The following is a 20,882-nucleotide window of genomic DNA, read 5'->3' as shown; positions in this document are numbered from 1 at the left end:
TCGAGCTCGACTGATAGACCAATGAAAACCCTATTTTCTGCCTTAATCTAATTCACATTTGTAGGATATCTGATGGTTTGTCATCTCGTTTGGGTGTTTTAGTTAATCTATTGTTTTGATTGCTGGAAATTATGGCGCACTTTAATGGATTAGAAACAGGTAGTAGACCTGATAATCTCCTACCATTTGTTTAATAATTTGTCAACAATTAAATACTACTGCTTGCTTTTTTTCTGAATGAATAATTCAGAAGATTTTAAAAGCAATTTTGGGCTCCACTGATAAACAAATTAAGACCCGAGTATCTGCCTGGCCTGGCTTCATTTGAATTCAAGGGGAGAGGGCTGTTTGGACGGTAGGGAGACAATTCGAAACAAGGCGTTGGCAAGCAGAATACGCTTGATCTGCTTAACTGTGCTGCACTTACATTCGGCACTATAGGAATACTGAGTGTTCCACGCTTAATCTTTTGTTAAGAATTGTCGATTGTTACGAATTTTTGCCTCACGGAAATAATTATTGCATTAGTACAAATTTTTATCAAGCTTTTTGAACCCAATTTAACTCAACCTTTTCTTTATTGTCGTCCAAAATTTTGAAAAAAAAAACTGCTTAAGAGTGCATTTACTGTGATGGATGCCACTTTACGACATAATTGAAGCTCAGATTGAAAATGAGCAAAACAACACTATAGTGTTAATGACCCCTCGCTGTTGTTGAGTAAATTTTTCACTAAAAATTGCCCATTCAACAAACAGCACTGCTGACTGAACCCTTAACTTCATGTTTCCGTTTCAGTGTTGTGCCCCCCGTTTGAGGACTCGACTCAGAACGAAGCGTGCGACAATACAAACGGATTTGTAAGTATTCTTCATTTTTTGCTAATAAAGTTATTCTGGAATTGTTTTTATTGAAAAGCATTTGATAGCTATAATAATATACAGGTATATATAATTTGTTTAACCATTTAAAAAATAATTTCGTCCAAACTATTTTGACTGTTGACAAAAATGGGCGATAACTTGCAAAGTTTTTACTATTCTTTCCAGATTCTGGCAGAAAACTTCGTTTCTTGCAATATTTTTTCGCAAAATTTGTACCAAACTTTAGAAGATATCTTTATTCAGTCTGGCAAAATTCTTTTGAAATTTTTGCAAGGTCGATGCAAGATTGATCAATTTTTTTCCATGGAAAATTCCCAGGAATTCCGAAGTCCATGAAAATGATAAAACTTGATATTTTTTTGTGATATGAGGTATTATATATCTTGAGTGTTTGCAGGACACTTGAAAATTAATTCCAAGAGAAAGTTTTTTTCAATCAAGGTCCCGCATGATCCTTCCAATATCTTCGAAGATAGCCTATCTCGATAACCTTAATCTTTTAACCACTCTTTTAATCATAAGCATTCTTTTAAAATCTCTCCTTTGCCAGGAAATCACCTCGCCAACCGACATTTTGAGCTACAACTTCCCCCACATCTACCCGACTGGTCTGTCCTGCAGATGGACCATCTCCCCCGATTCCAACAACCCCACCCTGTTCCCCGTTCTGCAGATGGTGCAGATGGATTTGGGCGTCACCTCTGAAATACTGGAAGAGCAGGAGAATGATACGATTGTGATTGGCGACGGACAACAAAATGATGTGGTAAGAAATGTTTTTTTTCTGAACCTTTGATGCTGGTTTGGAAACTTTTGAGGAAAAAATATAGTGTTTTTTAACCCGGTTTTCACTACTACGCTCTAACAATTTTGGAAAAAAAATATTTCAAAAAAATTTATTTGGGTGACAAGAAGTACGCAATTTGTTGGGCTGCTCCGGAAGTTGTAAGATTCAAGGTTATCAAAATTTTTTGAATATTAGATTTTTTTTCAGGCTCTCTTTTACTCTAAGAAGAATTTTTTTTTCAAAAGTTAGATCTGGACCGTTTCCGCGGAAATAAAAAGGTTTTTTTTTCTTCAAATCCTAGCACGACTTCTAGATTGAATATTTACGAAGACTTCAAAGAAAATTTGGAATTTTATTTTTGCTATGAATAAAAAAATTGTATTCAGCTATATTTTTAACCTTTAAATCCGTTTTATTTTTAATCGTTTCACTTTCTGTGTTTGCAGAATTGGACTATGTTGACCTCTGCGGATGAGTCATCGATACCCTTCGTGTTCACAGACAGAACTGGCACTGTGGACTTCACATCTGGCTACTACTACAACTTACACACCAACTTCAAACTCTCAATCTCTTATCTGGATGTGAGCAACAACTCACAGATATTCGGTGAGCTGAAGCAAAAGAGAATCAGGTTGACCTCTTCAGGATTTTAGACCCCCATCCTTGTCAGGAAAATTGGACAAACCATTTGGTACTATTATCCAATTGTAACCGACCAAACCCTAAAATTTTCTGTGGCGTCTTATTTGCGCTGCTCGTTACTTTAATTTACAGACGACTTGTAAGCCAAAACACTGTCGATTCAGAAGTTCTTAAATTTAATAAAAGTTTTGCAGCGTCAAAAATGGGATGTTTTTGGTATTTTAGAAAGCTCCGCAAAATAATTTTGGCATTGATCTGAAAACTAAATTTATATAGGTTTATTCTAGCAAAAATCCTGTCAATTTGGAGAATTGGACTTTAGCTTTGAAAGATTTTTTTTCCGTTTAGGATTTATTTTATCAACTTATCGTGATCGAAAAATAGATTTTGAAAACCATTTTCAACTGACAAACAAATGTTTTTGATTCCTATTTCCCCAGAAAATGCTGGTCTGTGTCTGAGCGTGGACAAGACAGCCATCTGTCATTTCCCCTTCAGTGAGGGGGGACAGGAGTACAACTCCTGTTGGCGACTGGGGGGTGACACCGAAGCTTCCTGCAAGACAGTGGAGGGCACTAAGATATTCTGCGACATGAGCAACGTCAGATGTGGTTGGTGTTTTTGTCCCTTTCAACATCAATGGCAAAGCACTGTCGTGATTTGAACTCATGTTTTAAGTTTCTCAAAAAAAATACTTTTTTCAATTTTTCGCCCAGCGTACATAAATAGGAGGGCAATCAGTACTTTGCCATGATTGTAATGAAAACACTCATATTTAAAATTCAACTCTCGTACTTCAGCAAAATATTGCTTAAATGAAAAACCTGAGCAAAAATTTCATACCCCTAAAAAAAAATTTCATATCAAACATGTCAAAACACAAACAATTTGTTGAAATATTTTAGTACCCCCATTTCCCACTTTCAATTCGAACACCCAAGTCATCTCGCCCGTAGACGCCACTCCTGGCTCCTTCAACGTCTTCTGGGAGTTGTCCAGTGCCAACTGGGACACAGTCACTATATTGCTCAATGGACAAGAAATGGGATCCACAAGAAATGAGAATAGTAAGTGACTAATGGCGTCCGTACGGGGGTTGAGAAATTAGACGATAAGCAAATTAGACGGAGGCACTTAAAAAGAAATTGGACGAATTTGTAAAACTGCAATTTTGAGAAAATAGACAAAAAGCGTGAGAAAAATAAAATTGTTTGCAGAAAACAGTTAAACTTTGGTGGCCAAAAATTTTACATGTCAATCATGCATAATTTATTCAATTCAAAACTCTCCTGTTATATTCGATATGAAATTTTATGTTCATTTAAGCTAATTGTTTTGATAGGTATTGACATTTTATGTTCTTGACTCAAACGAAAAAATTTTGTTGGGTCTTTCCTTTTCATAGCAGTGACGTCTAATATGCCAGATCTGAAAAATAAAAATTTCGTCTACTTTTGTTTTTGTGGCATCCGTCTTATTTGCATATCGTCTAATTTCCTAGGCCCCCGTCTATACAGTAAACCGATGTGTCAGTAAATTATCAGATCAGTAAACCGATTTACGTAATCATCGCATCAATTACGGAAATAAAGATTTATAGAATAAATGTTTTCCGAGCTAGAAAAATAATTTCAAAACTACGGGGCGCATGGGAAGAGTTATTTTATTCAATTTTTTTATTCAATTTTTGCTTTGAGGAAAAACTTTGTCATTTTGTAAAAAATTTTGTCATTGTCTTTTTTGAGGACGTAATCGAAATTCTATGCCTAAATTTTTTGAGGACGTATTCGAAATTCTACGCCTAAATTTTTTCGCTGTTAAAACAATGTGGCCTGAGATTTTCTATTTTTGGCTTAAGTTTTGGCTACGAGAGTTCTTGAGAGAGTTTTTTACGGCATTATAAAAAAATCCGTACGCAGTAAAAAGAAAAAAAAAGAATTGATTAATACTTCAAAAAGAATTGATTATAATCGATTAAAAATGGATTATGATGTTACTTTTTTCCGAAACAGTAAAAATAATTATAATCGATTATAAGCTATAATAATCGATTATTTTTGAATTTTTTTTTTCAAATGTTAGTGAATTATAATCCATTATAATGGATTATAACCTGTTGTTATTCAACAAACGTCACCGCTGCATTTTGTTTCCTTTTTGTTTTGTTTTGTGTGCTTTTCAGTTGGATACTGAAGTAAAAGAAACTGTAATTTTCTACTTATAGCCAGGAGCAAATTTAGGGAGGGGGTGGACGCCCCCCGCTCAAGGATTCGAGCCTCTGCCGACCCAAACGGTCCCCATTTCAACCATCTTGAGATATCCAATTTTGGTGACGGAGTCTAAAAACGTTCTTAAAATGCCTTCGTCCAATATTCTGCGCCGCAGGCAAAATTTTGAAAAAAAATCGGCCAAAAAAAACGGAATTTTTGTCTCAAAATTTTCCAAAAAGTGCCTAAAAACGCTTTTTTTGGCCTATTTTTTTTCAAATAACTATCAAAGTTTTGCCTGCGGCCAGAAAAAATGAAGGAAACAGGCTCTTTTTAAAGCTTCGCCCTTTTTTAAAATCCCCCTCGAGAAAAACCCCGATCCGCCCCTGCTTATAGCTTAAACTTGAATTAAATTTGAGTTTTATTGTGTTTTCATGCTAAATTATAATTCATTATACTTGACTTTTTTGTGAGATAATATTTTGATAGAAAAAGGGGATTATAATCTATTATGATAAACTATAGGAGATTTTCAAAAAATTTATAATCAATTTTATTTGATTATAATTTGTTAAAATGTCACCAAAAATGTTATCATCATAATGGATTATAAATCGTTTCAACATCTAAATTTGGCGCTTATAATTAATTATAATTTTGCTAAAATAATGAACATAATTATAATATAATCGATTGTTTTCTCTTTTTACTGAGTCCGGGAAACAACTAAAATAGTTTTAGAGATAACTTTTAGTAATCTTTTTGGCTGCCAATTAAATCTCGCTTTAATTCTTGATTTCTCTTAAAAACAAAGTCATCAAAAAACCGAATAATCGAAACGAAAAAATGCTTGGAAATATTTTCTTCTCTTTAAATTTTTTTCGTGCCAAAATTTACAGTGGTTGATGCCGTCGAGGCAAGCTGCACACTAATATGATATTGTAGCTATTGTATGCTGCTGATTCTGCAGCAGTTATTTTTGCTGCTGTTTCAGACTTTGTGCTGACTGATTTGGCCACGGACACTCTCTATGTGGTGCAGCTGTTTATCAACTCCTTCGGCCGAAGGGATCCCGAATTCTACTCGATGGAGTTCCTCACTTGTCAGTACACAATATATACATTAAAAATAGTTTTTTTTTCTAAATCAAACCATGGTGGGGGAAGACCTTTCCACTGCATATTTGTGCGTTCCAGGGCCTGTACATTCCAGAGCCATCCTGAATAGTTTTACACAAAAACTTGACTTGCTCGTTTTTGCTGATAAGCTCTTGCATCATGTAACGGAATTTGGGGATCCCCTCAAACGCAAAGAACTGAAAGTGTAAAAAGCTTTCAGCCAATCATAATTCTTTATTGTTCCGACTTTCGATACGAAAGTTACGGAATATTTGTGCTCGGGGTGGGTTTTTTTTCTTCAGACAAATTTCGACTTTTCAACTAGCCATTTTTGACGGAAATCTTTTATATCATTCAAAAGTTAATGTTGTCCTGAGCTATAATTTGAAAAGATATTTCACCTATTTTTCTTTGTAAGGTTATGGGGGTTTAAAGGTGGTCACTTTGGCCAATTTGTGTCAATTAACACGCGAAATATTTCGCGCTATTAACGCGTAAGCGGAGATTTAATCCGTCTTAGAAATCGTTCCAAATTGGTTGAAAGCAGCGTATTTGCCATAATTGATTTATTACAAGGAATGAAATCTATATTTTTGTACTATATATGACATGTGAAAGGATGATTTTTATTTCAAAAAATTCAAATTTTAGAAAAAATTTTCGTTTTTTTTTTAAATTTAATTTTTTGATGTTTTCATTGCTCCATAAATTTTAAAAGGCAGTCGGAATATTCAGGGCTTCGCCCTGATACAAGCAGTCTTGTTTGTATTTTGATTTCTTCGAGATACCTTTTTTACAGAAGTTATTTTAAAACATAATATATAAAAATTTGCAGGAGAAAGAAGATATTTGAAAGTAACGGCATATTTGTGCTCGGGGTGGGTTTTTTTCTTCAGACAACTTTCAACTGTTTTAACTAGCCATTTTGACGAAGCTTTTTAAAATCATCCAAAAGCTATTGTTGTCCTGAGCTTAAATTTGAAAATATATTTCACCTGTGATTGTTTTTCGTAAAGTTATGGGGGTTTAAATTTTCGACTTCCGTTAAAGAAATTTTCGACTTCGGTTTCAACTTGAAATCACCTTGAAAAGGTTTGGTCGGCTGGTAAAACTCAATACTATTTTTCGGAACTTTGATGAAAGTGACGGAATATTTGTGCTCGGAGTTGTTTTTTTTTCTTCAGACAAAACTTAACTTTTAACTAGCTATTTTTGACGGCATTTTTCATATCATCTGAAAAGTAGAAAAGTTATGGTGGTTTAAAGGTTGCCATTTTGGCCAATTTGGGACAATGAGCGCGTGATATATTTCGCGCTATTAACGCGTAAGCGAAATTTAATCCGTCTGAGAAGTTGTTCCAAATTGGTTCAAGGAAGTTTTTATGCCATAATTGATTTGTGAATAGGAGCAAAATCTATCATTTTGTTCCTAATATGACGTTCACAAAAAAATCTCAATTAAAAACAAAATTTAAATTTTATTTCATTATATTTTATTTTTTCACGTTATTACTGCTTCATAGACCTTAAAAGGCAGTCGAAACATTCAGGGTTTTGCCCTGATACGAGCAGTCTTGTTGTTCCGACTTTCGATACGAAAGTAACGGAAAATTTGTGCTCGGGGTGGGTTTTTTTTCTTCAGACAAACGTCGACTTTTTAACTAGCAATTTTTGACGGAATATTTTTCCATCATTCGAAAGGTATTGTTTTCCTGAGCTTAAATTTGAAAAGATAGTTCACCTGTGATCACTTTTCGTAAAGTTATGAGGGTTTTAAAATTGCCATTTTGACCAATTTGGGACAATTAACGCGCGATATGATTCGCGCTATTAACGCGTAGATTTAATCCTTCTTATAAATCGTTTCAAACTGGTTGGACGAAGCAGCTTATTTGCCATAATTGATTTGTTACAAGGAACGAAATCTATCTTTTTGTACTTTAGATGGCGTGTGGGGGGGGGATGATTTTTATAAAAAATTTCAAATTTTAGAAAAAAAAATTTTATTTATTTTATTTCATTTAATTTTTTTATGTTATCACTGCTGCTCCATAAACCTTAAAAGGCAGTCGGAACATTCAGGGCTTCGCCCTGATACGAGCAGTCTTGTCTTATTTAAAACACTATGACTTCCGTTTAGATCTTACGTGTAAGTATTCTGTCAGCAAGGAACAATTGTAGTGATTTAAAAAAGCTGGAAGAAAACGTGAAAAATATAATACATGTTATGAAATCATTTGGTTTTCATATCTGTTTTGATATCTGTTTTGATATTGCTTCCGGTTTCTCCAAATCACACAAAAAAGTGAGGTGCAATTTGTAGAACTTAAATATGAAATCTTAGCATGCATACTTTCAAATGGTTTTCGACTTGACGAATTTATTCTAAACTAGTGGACAACATTAAGCACGAATTCAAGTTTTTACTCGCTAAAATGCCGGTTTACAAGGATGGTTTAGGGAAACATTCGCTGTGAATCTAAACAAAATTTGTTCATAGACCAAGAGCAAACGATCAGAGCAGCCCTCTAAAAAAATTAGGAAAATTTGATTGTAGAGACTTAACAGTTTTTTCCGGGTCGAGTTCACCATCAACACTTAATTTTGCATCAATGTGAACTCTTTCTCGGTTAAATGGAGAATAAAAGTTGCTCTGCAAAGGGGGATATAGTTACGGAGATCCCCCATATGCTACTTGATCCATTTTTGCTTGCTATAGGTTTCAGAACCGAGTTCTTCAAATTACACCTAAATTGCATCAATTTGTTCTGAAAAAAGCACATCCTATTTACTTGTTAAGTTATGCGGGCACTTCTTTGTTGTCAATCATCCAATCAAACGATTCAACCAATGAAGGTTTCAGTGGGAATTTCTGAATGCATCCCCGCTGATTTGGATTGTTTAATGACAAAAACAGTTTGAATTTCTTGTTGCATGAGAATTTTTCTCTGTTTGTTTTTTCATCTGCTTTTGTGGAACTGTGGGTTTTAACAGACTATTTCCATGTTCTTGGTGAGTTTTCAATGGAAAGTAAGAATTTATAGTAAACTACAAAAAGTATATTCGATTGAATGTATTGACGCAACCATTGGGTGGATCTAAGATTTTCGAAGGATGGAGAAGTGGAGCGGGATTTCCACAAAAACATACAAAAGTTTATAGATCGACTAAATTTTTCTGTACCGCCTGGAAAATTGGGGAAAACTCTGATTTTTCCTTAATTTCTCTAAAAGAAATTTTCGACTGCGGTTTCAACTTGAAATCACCTTGAAAATGTTTGGTCGGCTGGTAAGACTCAATACTATTTTTCGGAATTTTGATGAAAGTGACGGAATATTTGTGCACGGAGTTGTTTTTTTTCTTCAGACAAAACTTAACTTTTAACTAGCTATTTTTGACGGCATTTTTTTTATCATCTGAAAAGTAGAAAAGTTATGGTGGTTTAAAGATTGCCATTTTTGCCAATTTGGGACAATTAGCTCGCGATATATTTCTCGCTATTAACATTTCAGCTGAGATTTAATCCGTCATAGAAGTTGTTCCAACATGGTTGAATCAGGTTATTTGCCATAAATTGCTTTGTTTCTAGAAGCGAATTCTGTCACTTTGTACTTTGTATGGCGTGTGGGTGGATGATTTCAAAAAAATTGTATAAAGCGAACACTGCTCTTTAAAAGGCAGTCGGAACATTCCGGGTCTCGCCCTGATACAAGCAGTCTTGTATTATTTATATTATAGTTGTGTTTTTGAATGATATGATTTATTTGAAACTTGTAAAAAAAGTTTGCATATATCAGGCAAAATAAAAAGTTGCGATAAAATTGAACTGGTAAATAAGGATAGTGATACTTAATAAAAAAATTAAGAACTAAAGCAAAAACAAACTTTGTATTTTGATTTGAATAGCATAAAGTGCTTCAGTAGTTGTTTTGTTATATTTTGTGGTTTCTTATCAAAAAAAATCTAGTCCAGGACAAAATATTCAATATAGCCTGCAAAATTGTTTGAAATCACCGTTTTTTGTTCCAACCAGCCGACAGCCTTGGAGATTGGAATGGAAAACTGGTCAAATCTGACATCAAATTAAAGCCCTTCTAGTCGTTATTCAGATTATAAAGAAAAAAAAACAAATTTCGTTTTTTGTTAATAAAAACAAACAGCTAGGAAAATTTTACGTTTTCAAAACAAAATAGACAAATAATGTAGTTTGAAACATCTAGATCTAGCTGATAATGAGAGTCTGACACCACACTTAGTTATTACAATGTTAATATTAAGCTAGAAATTATCACCTCTAGTTTTTTTTTAGATGCCATTTACTACAAAAAAATTACAGGAAAAGTTAGAAAAAAAGTTGGTCAATTTTTTGATAAAAAGTTTCGTTTTGCTCGAGTTTTTTTTTTGAAATCATAGTCGCCAGAACAATCGTAGCTACTTGGGCAACTATTCATTCTCTTTGTTTACGCTGTGGAGATTATTTATTGGCATTTTTTTGTAGCAAAAAAATTCATGTGGATTTTCAATTAAGTTAATGGGTTTTTTTATTCCAAAAAAAAAATCTTCTACTAAACGGCTCAAATTTTATTTTTTTTCTCGATGTTTTAAAAAGTATATCGCAATGCCTAAATCTCCATTTCTGTTATTTACTATAACAAATAGATTCTGAAATTGTTTTAAGACAAGATTTAATTAAAAAGTTTGTTTGTTCAGGTCGTTTAACAGAAAATATCTAAGACGTGAAACCAGACCCTAACCGGAAATCATTTTAAAAAATACGATTTTGTCCCTGAAATACCTTTATTGCCGAAGTTTCAACTGTTTTTTGTGCCCAATTTTGTTTTTTTTGGAAAGTGTTTATGCACTATTAATCATAATTTTCAAGAAAAACGTTTTGACTTCGCTCGTGCTCAATTTTTTTTGGACTTTTCGAATCATTTATTTAATGTCAATCTTTGATTAAAACACAAAGCGCTATTTATATTGAAGCGCTTTGTGTCATTACGAGGCCAAACTGTGTAACGTGTGAATTGTAAGTGGATTCAGATCCCTTCGTTCTTCTTTTGTTCTTTCGTTTTCTTCGACCGTTTCGACAAAATTTTAACATGCTAAAGACTTGTACAGTGCTTATTTAAATTATCGGAACAAAATGAACAAAACTTGAGTTTTCATACACGTTTTTCTCAAATTGGCTTAAGATAAGACAAAAACAGAACAGAACAAAAGTTGCTTAGAATTTCATCAGAATTATTATGGTATAATTTTTTCTCCGAAATTCTCAACCAAACTTTTAACTTAAAAATGGGTCACTTCGGTTTTTCAAATAATCAAAAATTACGCTGAAACTACATAGTTAATGGATAAAAATTTTACAAAACAAAAAGCCTATTACACAGCCCAACAAAGTTCTAGAAGGGTTAAATCTCCAAAAACCTGTATAAGAGAAAATATTTTCGCTTGATAGTCAAGAAATGTGTTTGTTACTATATAAAACTCAAAATATGTGCTCAAAACAAATTTTAATTAATTTACTGAAATTTTTGGAGACTTAACCCTTCTAGAACTTTGTTGGGCTGTGTAAGAGGGTCTTATCATATATATTTTTCATCAATTAACCAAATAGTTTTAGCGTTATTTTTGATTAATTAAAAAAAATGACCCATTTTTGGGGTAAAATTTTAGTTGAGAGTTTTGGGGGGAAAATGCACCATAGTAACACTGATGAAATTCTAAGCAATTATTGTTTTCTTCACTTTTTGTCTCAACTTAACCCAAATTGAGAAAAACGCGTTTGAAAGTTCAAATTTTGTTCGTTTTGTCCGGATAAATTAAATCAGCACTGTATCTGGAATCCAGGAACATACAGACACAAAATTGGGCATAGTTTTGCCTCGTAATGGTTAATGTGATAGCGATCATTAGAAATTTGTTTTGAAAAATCAAAAAAGGTTGAGCTTTTCCATAACAAAATGAAAATTGCGCAATTAGACAACATCAATGATTGTAAAGGACCGACCCCTTAACTGTCTAGTAAACATATCTAAGCTTGAGAGAAAATCGATATGATGATCGATGTACTTTTTTCTACTTAAAAATACCGGTCATGGTAAAAAAAAGTTTCAGTTATGATTAAAAAATTCTCTTGCGCGGTTGATTTTTAATGCGTGGGTGCTGGGTAATTTCTGGAGGCATAGTCACTTTTTCATGAACTTGACTCTGATTTCAAAGATTTATGAACATTAAAGATTAAGTGTGTTGTGTTGCAGGTAATTTTTTGTTGAAGCTCAAATTCACGTGGATTGATGTCTAAGCTAAAAAGAATTTTGGTGGCTTTTTCTTGCATGAAATTTGGTCTTACTATCTTTGTGTAGGCTCTGCAGACGATTAGTCAAAATCGATGTTAATCTTTCCTCGCTCTCCCTTCTTTGTTTCGCACTCAAGGTCGCTACCTCATGGGAGAAACTTTCATGACTGTTCTTATTTTTTGTTTCATCATGTACCGTGTGTTGTTGTTATGGTTTTAATTTTAGATTGATTCTTAACTAAGATTAAATTTTGTAGAATATTTTTCTAACAAAAGGACAGAGAGCCAGCATCTTGGGTAGAAACATCTTACCACTTAAAGAAATCAAGCTACAACAAGCAAAGCCGAAGCTCCAAATGATGTTCAACATAATTTCAATCGAATCAGAATTGAATCCGAAAGTGCAAAAAATAGAGAAAAATTACTTTAAAAATTTTAAAAATCAACTGATTTTAGCCGCGGGCGTTGTACAGGGTATCTATCTTCTGGACAGAAGCAACGAAAGTCTTCGCTTCGCATGGGACCCTGTCCCAGACGCCGACAGTTACACTATCAATGCTGTCCCCTGGGCTTTCAATGAAGTTGCAGCCCGATTGGTTGACACAGATTCCCTGGATAACATAACCGAGTTGACGACTCAAAATGCCGTGAATTTGACGGGACTGAACGCAGGATTGGCATATAATGTCACAATTGTAGCCAATCCGGTCGCAGTGGAGATATTCGCAATTGGTTTCACTGGTAGGTATTTTTAGCTTCACAGAATCATTAGGATTCACTGATCACTTTAATTATTTCAATCCCTGTGGTACCTAATAACGAATCTCCTTCCCTAGAAAGAAACAATTCAACGGTTAAGCATATGAGAACTTTGTATCTGATAAACGCATCTCCCGCCTTTTGCAAGAGGAGGGGGTATAATTTCAGAGATCCAAATTCACAAACACAGAAGAAAGCCTCAATTGACAAAACGGGCACAATTTATGAATGAATGATTTTGGGTTCAATATTAATTTACTCTATGCAACATCCTCCGCCCCCACCTATGCATGGATGAAAGTGAACGGATTGATGAAAAGAAGCTCTATTTGGAAACAAACTTCTTCAAAACTCACTTAAGCTTTTTGAAAATTTTTTCAATAATTGGGTTAATTAAAACCGAAAAATTGACAAAAATCATTGATAATGAAAATGTGAAACTGAAGAAAAAGCGTTTAATGTTTTTTTTTGCCTGGATAGCCGTTTTCATAAGCAGCATCTAGTTCAAAACCGACTATCCTTAGAGAGCACACCCGCACCGGAGTTCCATGGATAATAATCGAAACTGTTGTCTAAAATGTTGTCATTATAATCCAATATTGTGGCAAATTTAGACCACGAAATTGATTATATTGTCATTTTAATTGATTGTTTTCGTAAAAACACAATCCTTTAAAATCCATTATAATGGATTATAATCCATTTAAAATCCATTAAAAAGGATTATAATCCATTTAAAACCAATATAATTGATTATAGCGGATTATAATCTATACATTTTTTTGCTAAATCATTTGCAAAACATGCAACATTTCTGCGTTACTCACGGCCTGCTCGCAATCTAAGCCTACTCGAATTAACCCCTCCCCCCCTCCCCCAACTTTGTCCCCATCTATTGTCATTTATTGGTAGACTTTGGGGAGGGGGGTTAATGATTTACATCCCCCCAGTTTACCCCCACCCACAGTTTACCCCCCCCCCTCCCCACAGTTAACGCCTCCTCAATTTAGCCCCCCCTCATCTTAGTTTAACCCCCCCCCCCTCCACTTTGCCCTCCCATCCGTCCGCCGCATTTGCCCAACCCCCCTCCCCCAGTAAACGTGGTGGGGGGGGGGGGGGGGGGGGGGGGGGAGTAAACTAAGATGATGAGGGGGGGGGGGATAAATTGAAAACTGAGGGGGTGGGTAAACTGTGGAGGGGGGGGGGGGGTTCGGGGGGATGGGGTAAACTGGGGGATGTAAATCATAAACCCCCCTCCCCAACGTCTACCAATATATAACCCCCATATAGGGGGCGAATGGCGGTTGTGGTAAACTGACAGGGAGGTGGGGCGGGGTAAACGGGGGGATGTAAACAGGGAGGAACATGGAGTGGGAGAGAGTAAACAGGGAGGGGGTAAATGGGGTATATAAGACAAAAATTACAACAATTGAAAAGAGAAATGGGCTCTTTTCAAGTTCCCCCCCCCCTTTAAAACACCGAGGTTTATGTTTGTTTTACGTGTTTTTACGGCTAAATGCGTGATGTTACGCTGTAAAGTATGAAGAACAAATCTGTTCAGAATTGTCGATTCGTTCACCACGCCAAATTTTATTGCATTGTGACAACGTTAAATAGACTTTTCAAAATTGAATTTTAAAGGGGGGGACTGGAAAAGAGCCGAGAAATTTTATTTTAAAGTTGAAAATATTAGACTTTTTCAACTTCTCGAAAAAGTCTAATATAATTGATTATAATCGATCATAAGGGATTATTTTGTTTAAAAAATATAAGAAATATAATCCATTTTTATTGGATTATAATCAGTTATAATCGGTTACAATGGATTAAATCGATATAAAAAATAATGGATTATAATCCATTTTTGATGGATTCTAATCGATTATTTTTGTAACTTTATAGATACTGACTATAAAATGACAATATAATCGATTATTATCCATGGAACTCCAGTGCGGGCAGCCGGTATATAAGGAATACTTTGAACTCAGAACTGCCTAGCTTTAGGACAGTTTTTCTTGCACTATGGCCTGGGTGCGCAGATCTGACCCATGCTTGGTCAAGTCGGAAAAAATATGCTTTTTTAAAATAACAAACCTGTTTGTAGAAATAGACAATATCTTATTCGCAAAGCCAATAATCAAACATGATCCGCTCTTGAGTTTAAAAAACTAAAAATTTGAATATCAAAAAACTTTTTTTCACCTCCAAAAGTCCGATCAGAAATGGGAAAAGGAACCATTAACTTTTAGAGACCAAAAACGAGTTTTTTTTTCACAAACATGTAAACTCAAAATAATAACTTGGTTAAACATACATGCTGCCACAAAACGAAATTATCATAAGTATAAAATAATCAACAAAGACAACGGCATGTTAAATTACAGTAATCGCTCGAACAAAAATTAATAAATTCATACTGTTATAAGATACACAAAAAATCTCGAAAAAACTGATGGACTATCAATCGAAAAATTTTTGTGTTTAAACTTAGATGTTTACTTAGATTTAACGGTTTTTAGTTTCATGTTCAAGTTTTTCAATTTATTAGAACTATTGTTTGCTCCAGATTTTCCCCCAAGTTTTCCCGAAACTGCTATAATTGCCCAGAAACGACCGCGGAATTTAGAAATGTTTTGCCCGAAACAATTATAACAACTAAAATGATTCATATAATTAAGTAGGGGGCCTTTGGCTTTTTGGTTCGAAAATTTCTTTCGTTTTCAAAATCCTAGGATGATGGTCCTCCAAAAAATTAAGGACCCCTTTCCTAGGACTTTGCTTTATATAGGATCCCCGTTAGGTTCCGGGACACAATACAAAACTAGTAAAAATGTTTGAAATACAAGTTTGTAGATTTTTTTGCGATCATTGGCTTTTTTGCTTCTCTCTGGTGGCAAAGTTTTTTAATGTTCTGTTTCTCTCAGAAAATACAAAATATTTCAACTTGGGTTGGTTTTTAAATAAGTCATCTTTCGATTTGTTTGACGAATACTTTTTGTAACATCCGAAAGATATCGTTGACCAGATATCAAATGTTGAAAAAGGTAAAATTTTTCTTTGATTTTGTTTTTGAAAATTGCTACATCGGAAAATTTTTTTCAAAAATAAGAGTAACATAATGCGTTATTGTGATGCACGGGAGCGGCTGAATCAACCGTTCCGAATGAAAATGGAAGAGTAATTAATTTTAGCCTCAACATTAGGATTCGAGACGCTTAACACTTCTCGCGGTAATTTCGATAGCGTTTGACTGAATGAAAATAAAGTTAAAGTGCAGTCAGAACATTCAGTTCTTCCTCCTGAAACACGAACAGTCTTGTAATAACTTTCTTGTCGTTCTGGTTCTAATGATGTTTGTAACGATTTTCTAAGAAAGTATAAAATTCTTTTTAAGATTTTAATGAAATTTAATTTTTTATGATTATGTTTTGGGCTGGCCTGCATATATTAATGATAAAAAATTTACATGCTCGCAAACACTCGAAAGCGATATTCTGCTTGCTTGTTCTTTTCGAGTCAAAAAGGAATCCATACTGCAGTACAGATAGATGTTAAAAATATGAAAAGTAGAAATTGTTTTCTGTAGGTTACTAGTAGACCAAAATTGTTACATGACTACAGTCACAGGACATAGAAATTGCAATTATTTTGAAAAAGAAGTCTATATTTTCTTGCGATCCTTGACATTTTTGCTACTGTCTGCTGGCAAAGTCTCCTATTGTTCGTTTTCTCCAGGAAACGACAAAACATTTCAACTTGGGGTGGTTGTCTATTCAATCATCTTTGGAGTTTTTTGACGAAAACGTTTGTAACATCTAAAAGACACTGTTGACCGGAACTCAAATATAGAAGAATGTAAAGTTTTACTTTTGATTTTTTAAATCAAGTTTGGGGGGTTTGAAAATTGCTATAACGGCAAATTTTTCTCAAAGTAAAACGTGATATATTGCGTTATTAAAACCGTTATATTCCATTCAACCGTTCCAAAACTGAATGAAAGAATAATTTTGTCTTAACGTTAGAATTCGAGACTCTAGACACATCTTGTGGTACTTTCGATAGCGTGTGGTTGAAGAAAATGGGAAACATTTTTCTTGCTTTTCAATTTTTCAACAAATTTTCAACCAACGTTTTCTGAAGTTAACCTTAAAGTGAAGTCGAAAAGAAGTTTTGCCCTGAAATATGAACAGTCTAGTTATTACTTTCTTGCCGTTCTGGTTATTTTTTTGTGATGCTTTTTTAATGGTTACATGGATTATTATACTGATGGTTATGAGTTTTAATATTTCTTTGATTATGATTTGGGACGGCTTGCAAATAAATTTGCTTGCGAAAAATCAAAAACAGTATTTGGCTTGATTGTTCTTGTCGAGTCAAATGGGAATCGACACTACAGTGCAAATGGATGTTAAAACAATGACAAAATTGAAAATAAAAATTGTTTTTTGTATGTTACTATGAGACCAAAGTTGATTATGAAACTACAGTCACAAGACTTAGAAGTTGTAAGATTTTGATTTCAACGAGTAGATAATTTTTTCAGTTTTTTGTGATTTTCTCTTCATTTTTAAAAAAAAATATGGTTCAGATTTCCACAGATGATTGATCAAACTGGTTAAAAGGAATTAGTCGGGCCGAAACAGGAGAAATAATGTTTCGAAAGCTCGAAACAGTCACTTTATCATAACTGGTTTCAGAGGTGTTCTAGCAGTGAAAGTTGTTGCATAAAATAAAAAGAATTTGTTTTTTTTTCTGTTCATAAAAATTAATTGAGAAGCTGATGAGCTTGATTTACGTTTTGTACCGCAGACAAAAGACAGATAAAAAACTGAAAGAGTGACTTGGTCTGGCATAAGAAAGCTAAATAAAAATGAATAATTTCGCACTGATGATCGAAATGAGCCAACAAAAACACTGTTCCAAGCAAAATTTTTTGGAAAATGTACTGCTCCGATTCCTGCTCAATATTATCAATATCAGTTGTATTGTTCCTATATTTTGTCCAACTTTCTGGTATAAGCTGCCAAAAACTTTTGATATCTGTGTCGTCAAAATAAATATGACTATTGTCCGACGCCGGATCTAGTAATGCTTGCAATACTTTTGTCCATTGTTTTTTCGCAACATGAAGAGTATGTTAATTTCATCACCATTTCAAATAACCATTGTGAACCCATTAATTCGAATTCTTTTACAAAGCTGCTTTCGCAGCAAGAACACCTCTGAAGCTAGTTATGATATACTGGCTTTTTCGAAACAACTTTGTTTGGCTCAGCTAATTCTCTTCAAATAGTACCATCTAGCATCTGTAAAAATCTCAACCCTATATCTTGAATGTTTGCAGAGGAAATGACCAAAGAGCGAAGAAAAAGTTCGTTTATTTGCTTGTTGAACTCAAATGGTTACAAATTTTATGTCCCGAGAGTGTATCATGACTGAAGAACTTTTTCAAAAAAATATTGCAATTTCAGAACCCAACGGTTTTTCCGTGGAGAATAACGAGCTATCTGTCAGTGTTGAAAATGGAAACTTCATCCTAAACGGGATTATGCTAAATGACACAACCTGCCAATCGATAGAAGTGAAAGTGCAACGAGCAATTCAATACGTACATGAATCGGGTGAGCTCACTGCATATTTCAAGAACTTCATTAAAGCTATCTGAGTTGACCTCCATAGAAAGAATGTCTGTTATACAATTCCATGCATGGTTTCTATGGAAAAAATGCTGATCATCCAATTTCCATTTATGAAAATTGTACCATATGCATTTTTTCTCTGTTTTTTTTTTAGATATCCTTTGAAAAAAATTATTAGGTAAGTTTAGATCAACTTAAATCGGTTTTTATTAGTGCCTATTTTATATTATGAGCTTTTGTTCCATGAAATTGTATGGTATTGTTTGATAAGGATTCTTTTCCATTATGGATCTGTATGATAAACATTTTTTTGTCAACCTGGGTAAATTGCTTAATAGAAATAAAATAGTTTTTATTCGCGAGCTTTAGCGAAAACGCATTCTAAATTTTATGTAATCTCCGAATCGACTATAAACTGACGAATCTGATGATTTCTGCTGTTACTTTTTAAATTTTTAATTCTTTGCTTAACCTTCGTCAATTGTATTTGTATAGATCGGAGAAGATCTCGTCGCAACATAGATGAATTTAAAAACTTCGACAATGAAGAAGTTCTTGTTGCTGTTTTTGAACTCTCAAATGTGATCATCAACAGTGAGAATAACCAGTTCCAGAATATGGATCTGGGCGTGGCTGAGCCTGGCACTTGGTACCTGTTTGTAGTGCAAGGGTTCAATGTCCTCCCAGGGGTTGGAGTGCCACTCGAGATGATTACAGGCAAGTTACAGTTATAAAATTTATAACAACAACCAAATGAAATTGAGTGGAATTACGACAGTAACCCGTGTCCCATTCTCCTATGCCAAAAGTCGCAAATGGATTGTTGTGATGAGTTAACTTAAATTATATTGTGAACAAGTCTTGTCTGACTTTGGTGTCTGAACCGAACCAATGCATTGAAGTGGTTACTTTCACTTTTAACCGATTAATTACAACTAACATGCGCCTTAAAATTTATATATTTTCTGACTTTCTAAGCCTTATTAGATTACTACCTTGCTATAAATAGTTCAATAGACCATTTGATTATGACGCAATCAGCTAACAAGGAATCAGGTGGGGGAGGGGGGGGGGCTATTCTCATGCGCGAAGGACCGAATGGGCGAAAAAATTATGAGCCAAGGACCGAAGGCAAAATTAGCCGAATGTCAATTTTTAAAAAGAAACAATTGCCATTCAGTTAAAATGAACTAAATGAAGCAATATTTTGCTTCTTTCATTACGAAACCCTTGAAATGTAAAATTTGTCCCAATTTTGCGGCGTTCAGTGACAATTTGAAAATTTTGCATATTTCTTCCGTTTTTTTATTCGGCCAATATCAATGCCTCAGTCACTGGAAACGTTTACTTTCTTTCCAAATTGTAGATTACTGAAATGTGATTGGCTGATTTTTATTTTCGCGCATTCGGTTCTTCGCGCATGAGGGATTCCACCGAATCAGGCACTCAACTCAGAGATGGCCAGTCATTAAACAGAATGGTCTAAAAGCAGAATGGGTCCAACAGCAGAAAAGTATCAAATTTTATAATCTAAATGGTAAATTAAGTATAAAAATTGTCAATACTACCGAAGAAGCAATAGTTTATGCATAATTTGAATAACTAAATCAAGAGTTTTTCTAAATTTCATTTTAAAATACGCTGATAAAATTATTCAATTCATGCATATTTTGTTTATTTTTTTGGTATTACTGACTATCATAACAATTGTTCGACCAAGTTAACATCCTCCCCCCTAAACACGTTTAGGGAGAGGATGTTAATTTGGTTCTAAGTTGGGAATTTTCAGCAAATCAGAATTGAGCATTTTACATGCAGCGATTAGCAAATTTAATTTAATTCAAGCGCTGGGGTGGAGGATTTTAACTTGATCCCAATTGTTTTATCATTTAGCCCTTATAAATTAAAAAAATTTAATATTTTTCTGTTTATCTGCTCTTGGACAATTCTGCTCTTAGACCATTCTGCTTTTTGCTCCGTCTTCAACTCAGGGTACCTAAATTGGGGGTTATTCTCATGCGCGAAGGACCGAATGGGCGAAAAAACTTGTGGGCCAAAGACCGAAAACAAAATTAGCCGAAACTCAATTTTTAAAAAGAAACAATTGCCATTCAGTTAAAATGAAATAAATGAAGCAATAATTTGCTTCTTTCGTTACAAAACCTTTGAAATGTAAAATTCGTCCCAGTTTTGCAACGTTCAATGACAAATTGAAAATTTTGCATATTTCTGCCGTTTTTCTATTCGGTCAATATCAATACTTCAGTCCCTGGAAACGTTTACTTTTTTTCCAAATTTTAGATTACTGAAATGTGATTGGCTGATTTGTATTTTCGCGCATTCGGTCCTTCGCGCATGAGGGATTCCACCCCTACATTTAATCCTCCCATTCCATAGAGATACTAGCGTCGGTTACGTAACAGAATTTAGAGGTGGCGTCCCTCATGCTTGAAGGACCGAATGCTTGAAATTAATTTTAGCTTGCTTTCAGCCAATCAGATTTGAGTATTCAAAATCTCAAAGTAAATCACAAAAATCT

At 34.2% G+C, this 20,882-nt stretch overlaps 1 protein-coding gene across 1 annotated transcript in view; it reads left to right on the top strand.

Annotated features, from left to right (window-relative positions):
• LOC134846573 (uncharacterized) overlaps window positions 1–20,882 on the top strand; it is a 99,117-nt gene that overhangs the window by 35,844 nt on the left and 42,391 nt on the right. Inside the window, exons 10-18 of the mRNA XM_063863957.1 lie at window positions 799–860; window positions 1,435–1,650; window positions 2,118–2,280; window positions 2,757–2,927; window positions 3,222–3,383; window positions 5,518–5,625; window positions 12,399–12,683; window positions 18,176–18,325; window positions 18,839–19,060. Coding sequence (XP_063720027.1) covers window positions 799–860; window positions 1,435–1,650; window positions 2,118–2,280; window positions 2,757–2,927; window positions 3,222–3,383; window positions 5,518–5,625; window positions 12,399–12,683; window positions 18,176–18,325; window positions 18,839–19,060 — 1,539 coding nt within the window. The remainder of the gene's footprint in view (window positions 1–798; window positions 861–1,434; window positions 1,651–2,117; window positions 2,281–2,756; window positions 2,928–3,221; window positions 3,384–5,517; window positions 5,626–12,398; window positions 12,684–18,175; window positions 18,326–18,838; window positions 19,061–20,882) is intronic.

The sequence above is a fragment of the Symsagittifera roscoffensis genome, chromosome 5 (assembly GCF_963678635.1).
Source record: "Symsagittifera roscoffensis chromosome 5, txSymRosc1.1, whole genome shotgun sequence".
In the NCBI taxonomy this organism is placed as follows: Eukaryota; Metazoa; Xenacoelomorpha; order Acoela; family Convolutidae; genus Symsagittifera; species Symsagittifera roscoffensis.
Note: the sequence above shows the minus strand (reverse complement) of the source record. Positions and strands in the feature narration are given on the sequence as shown.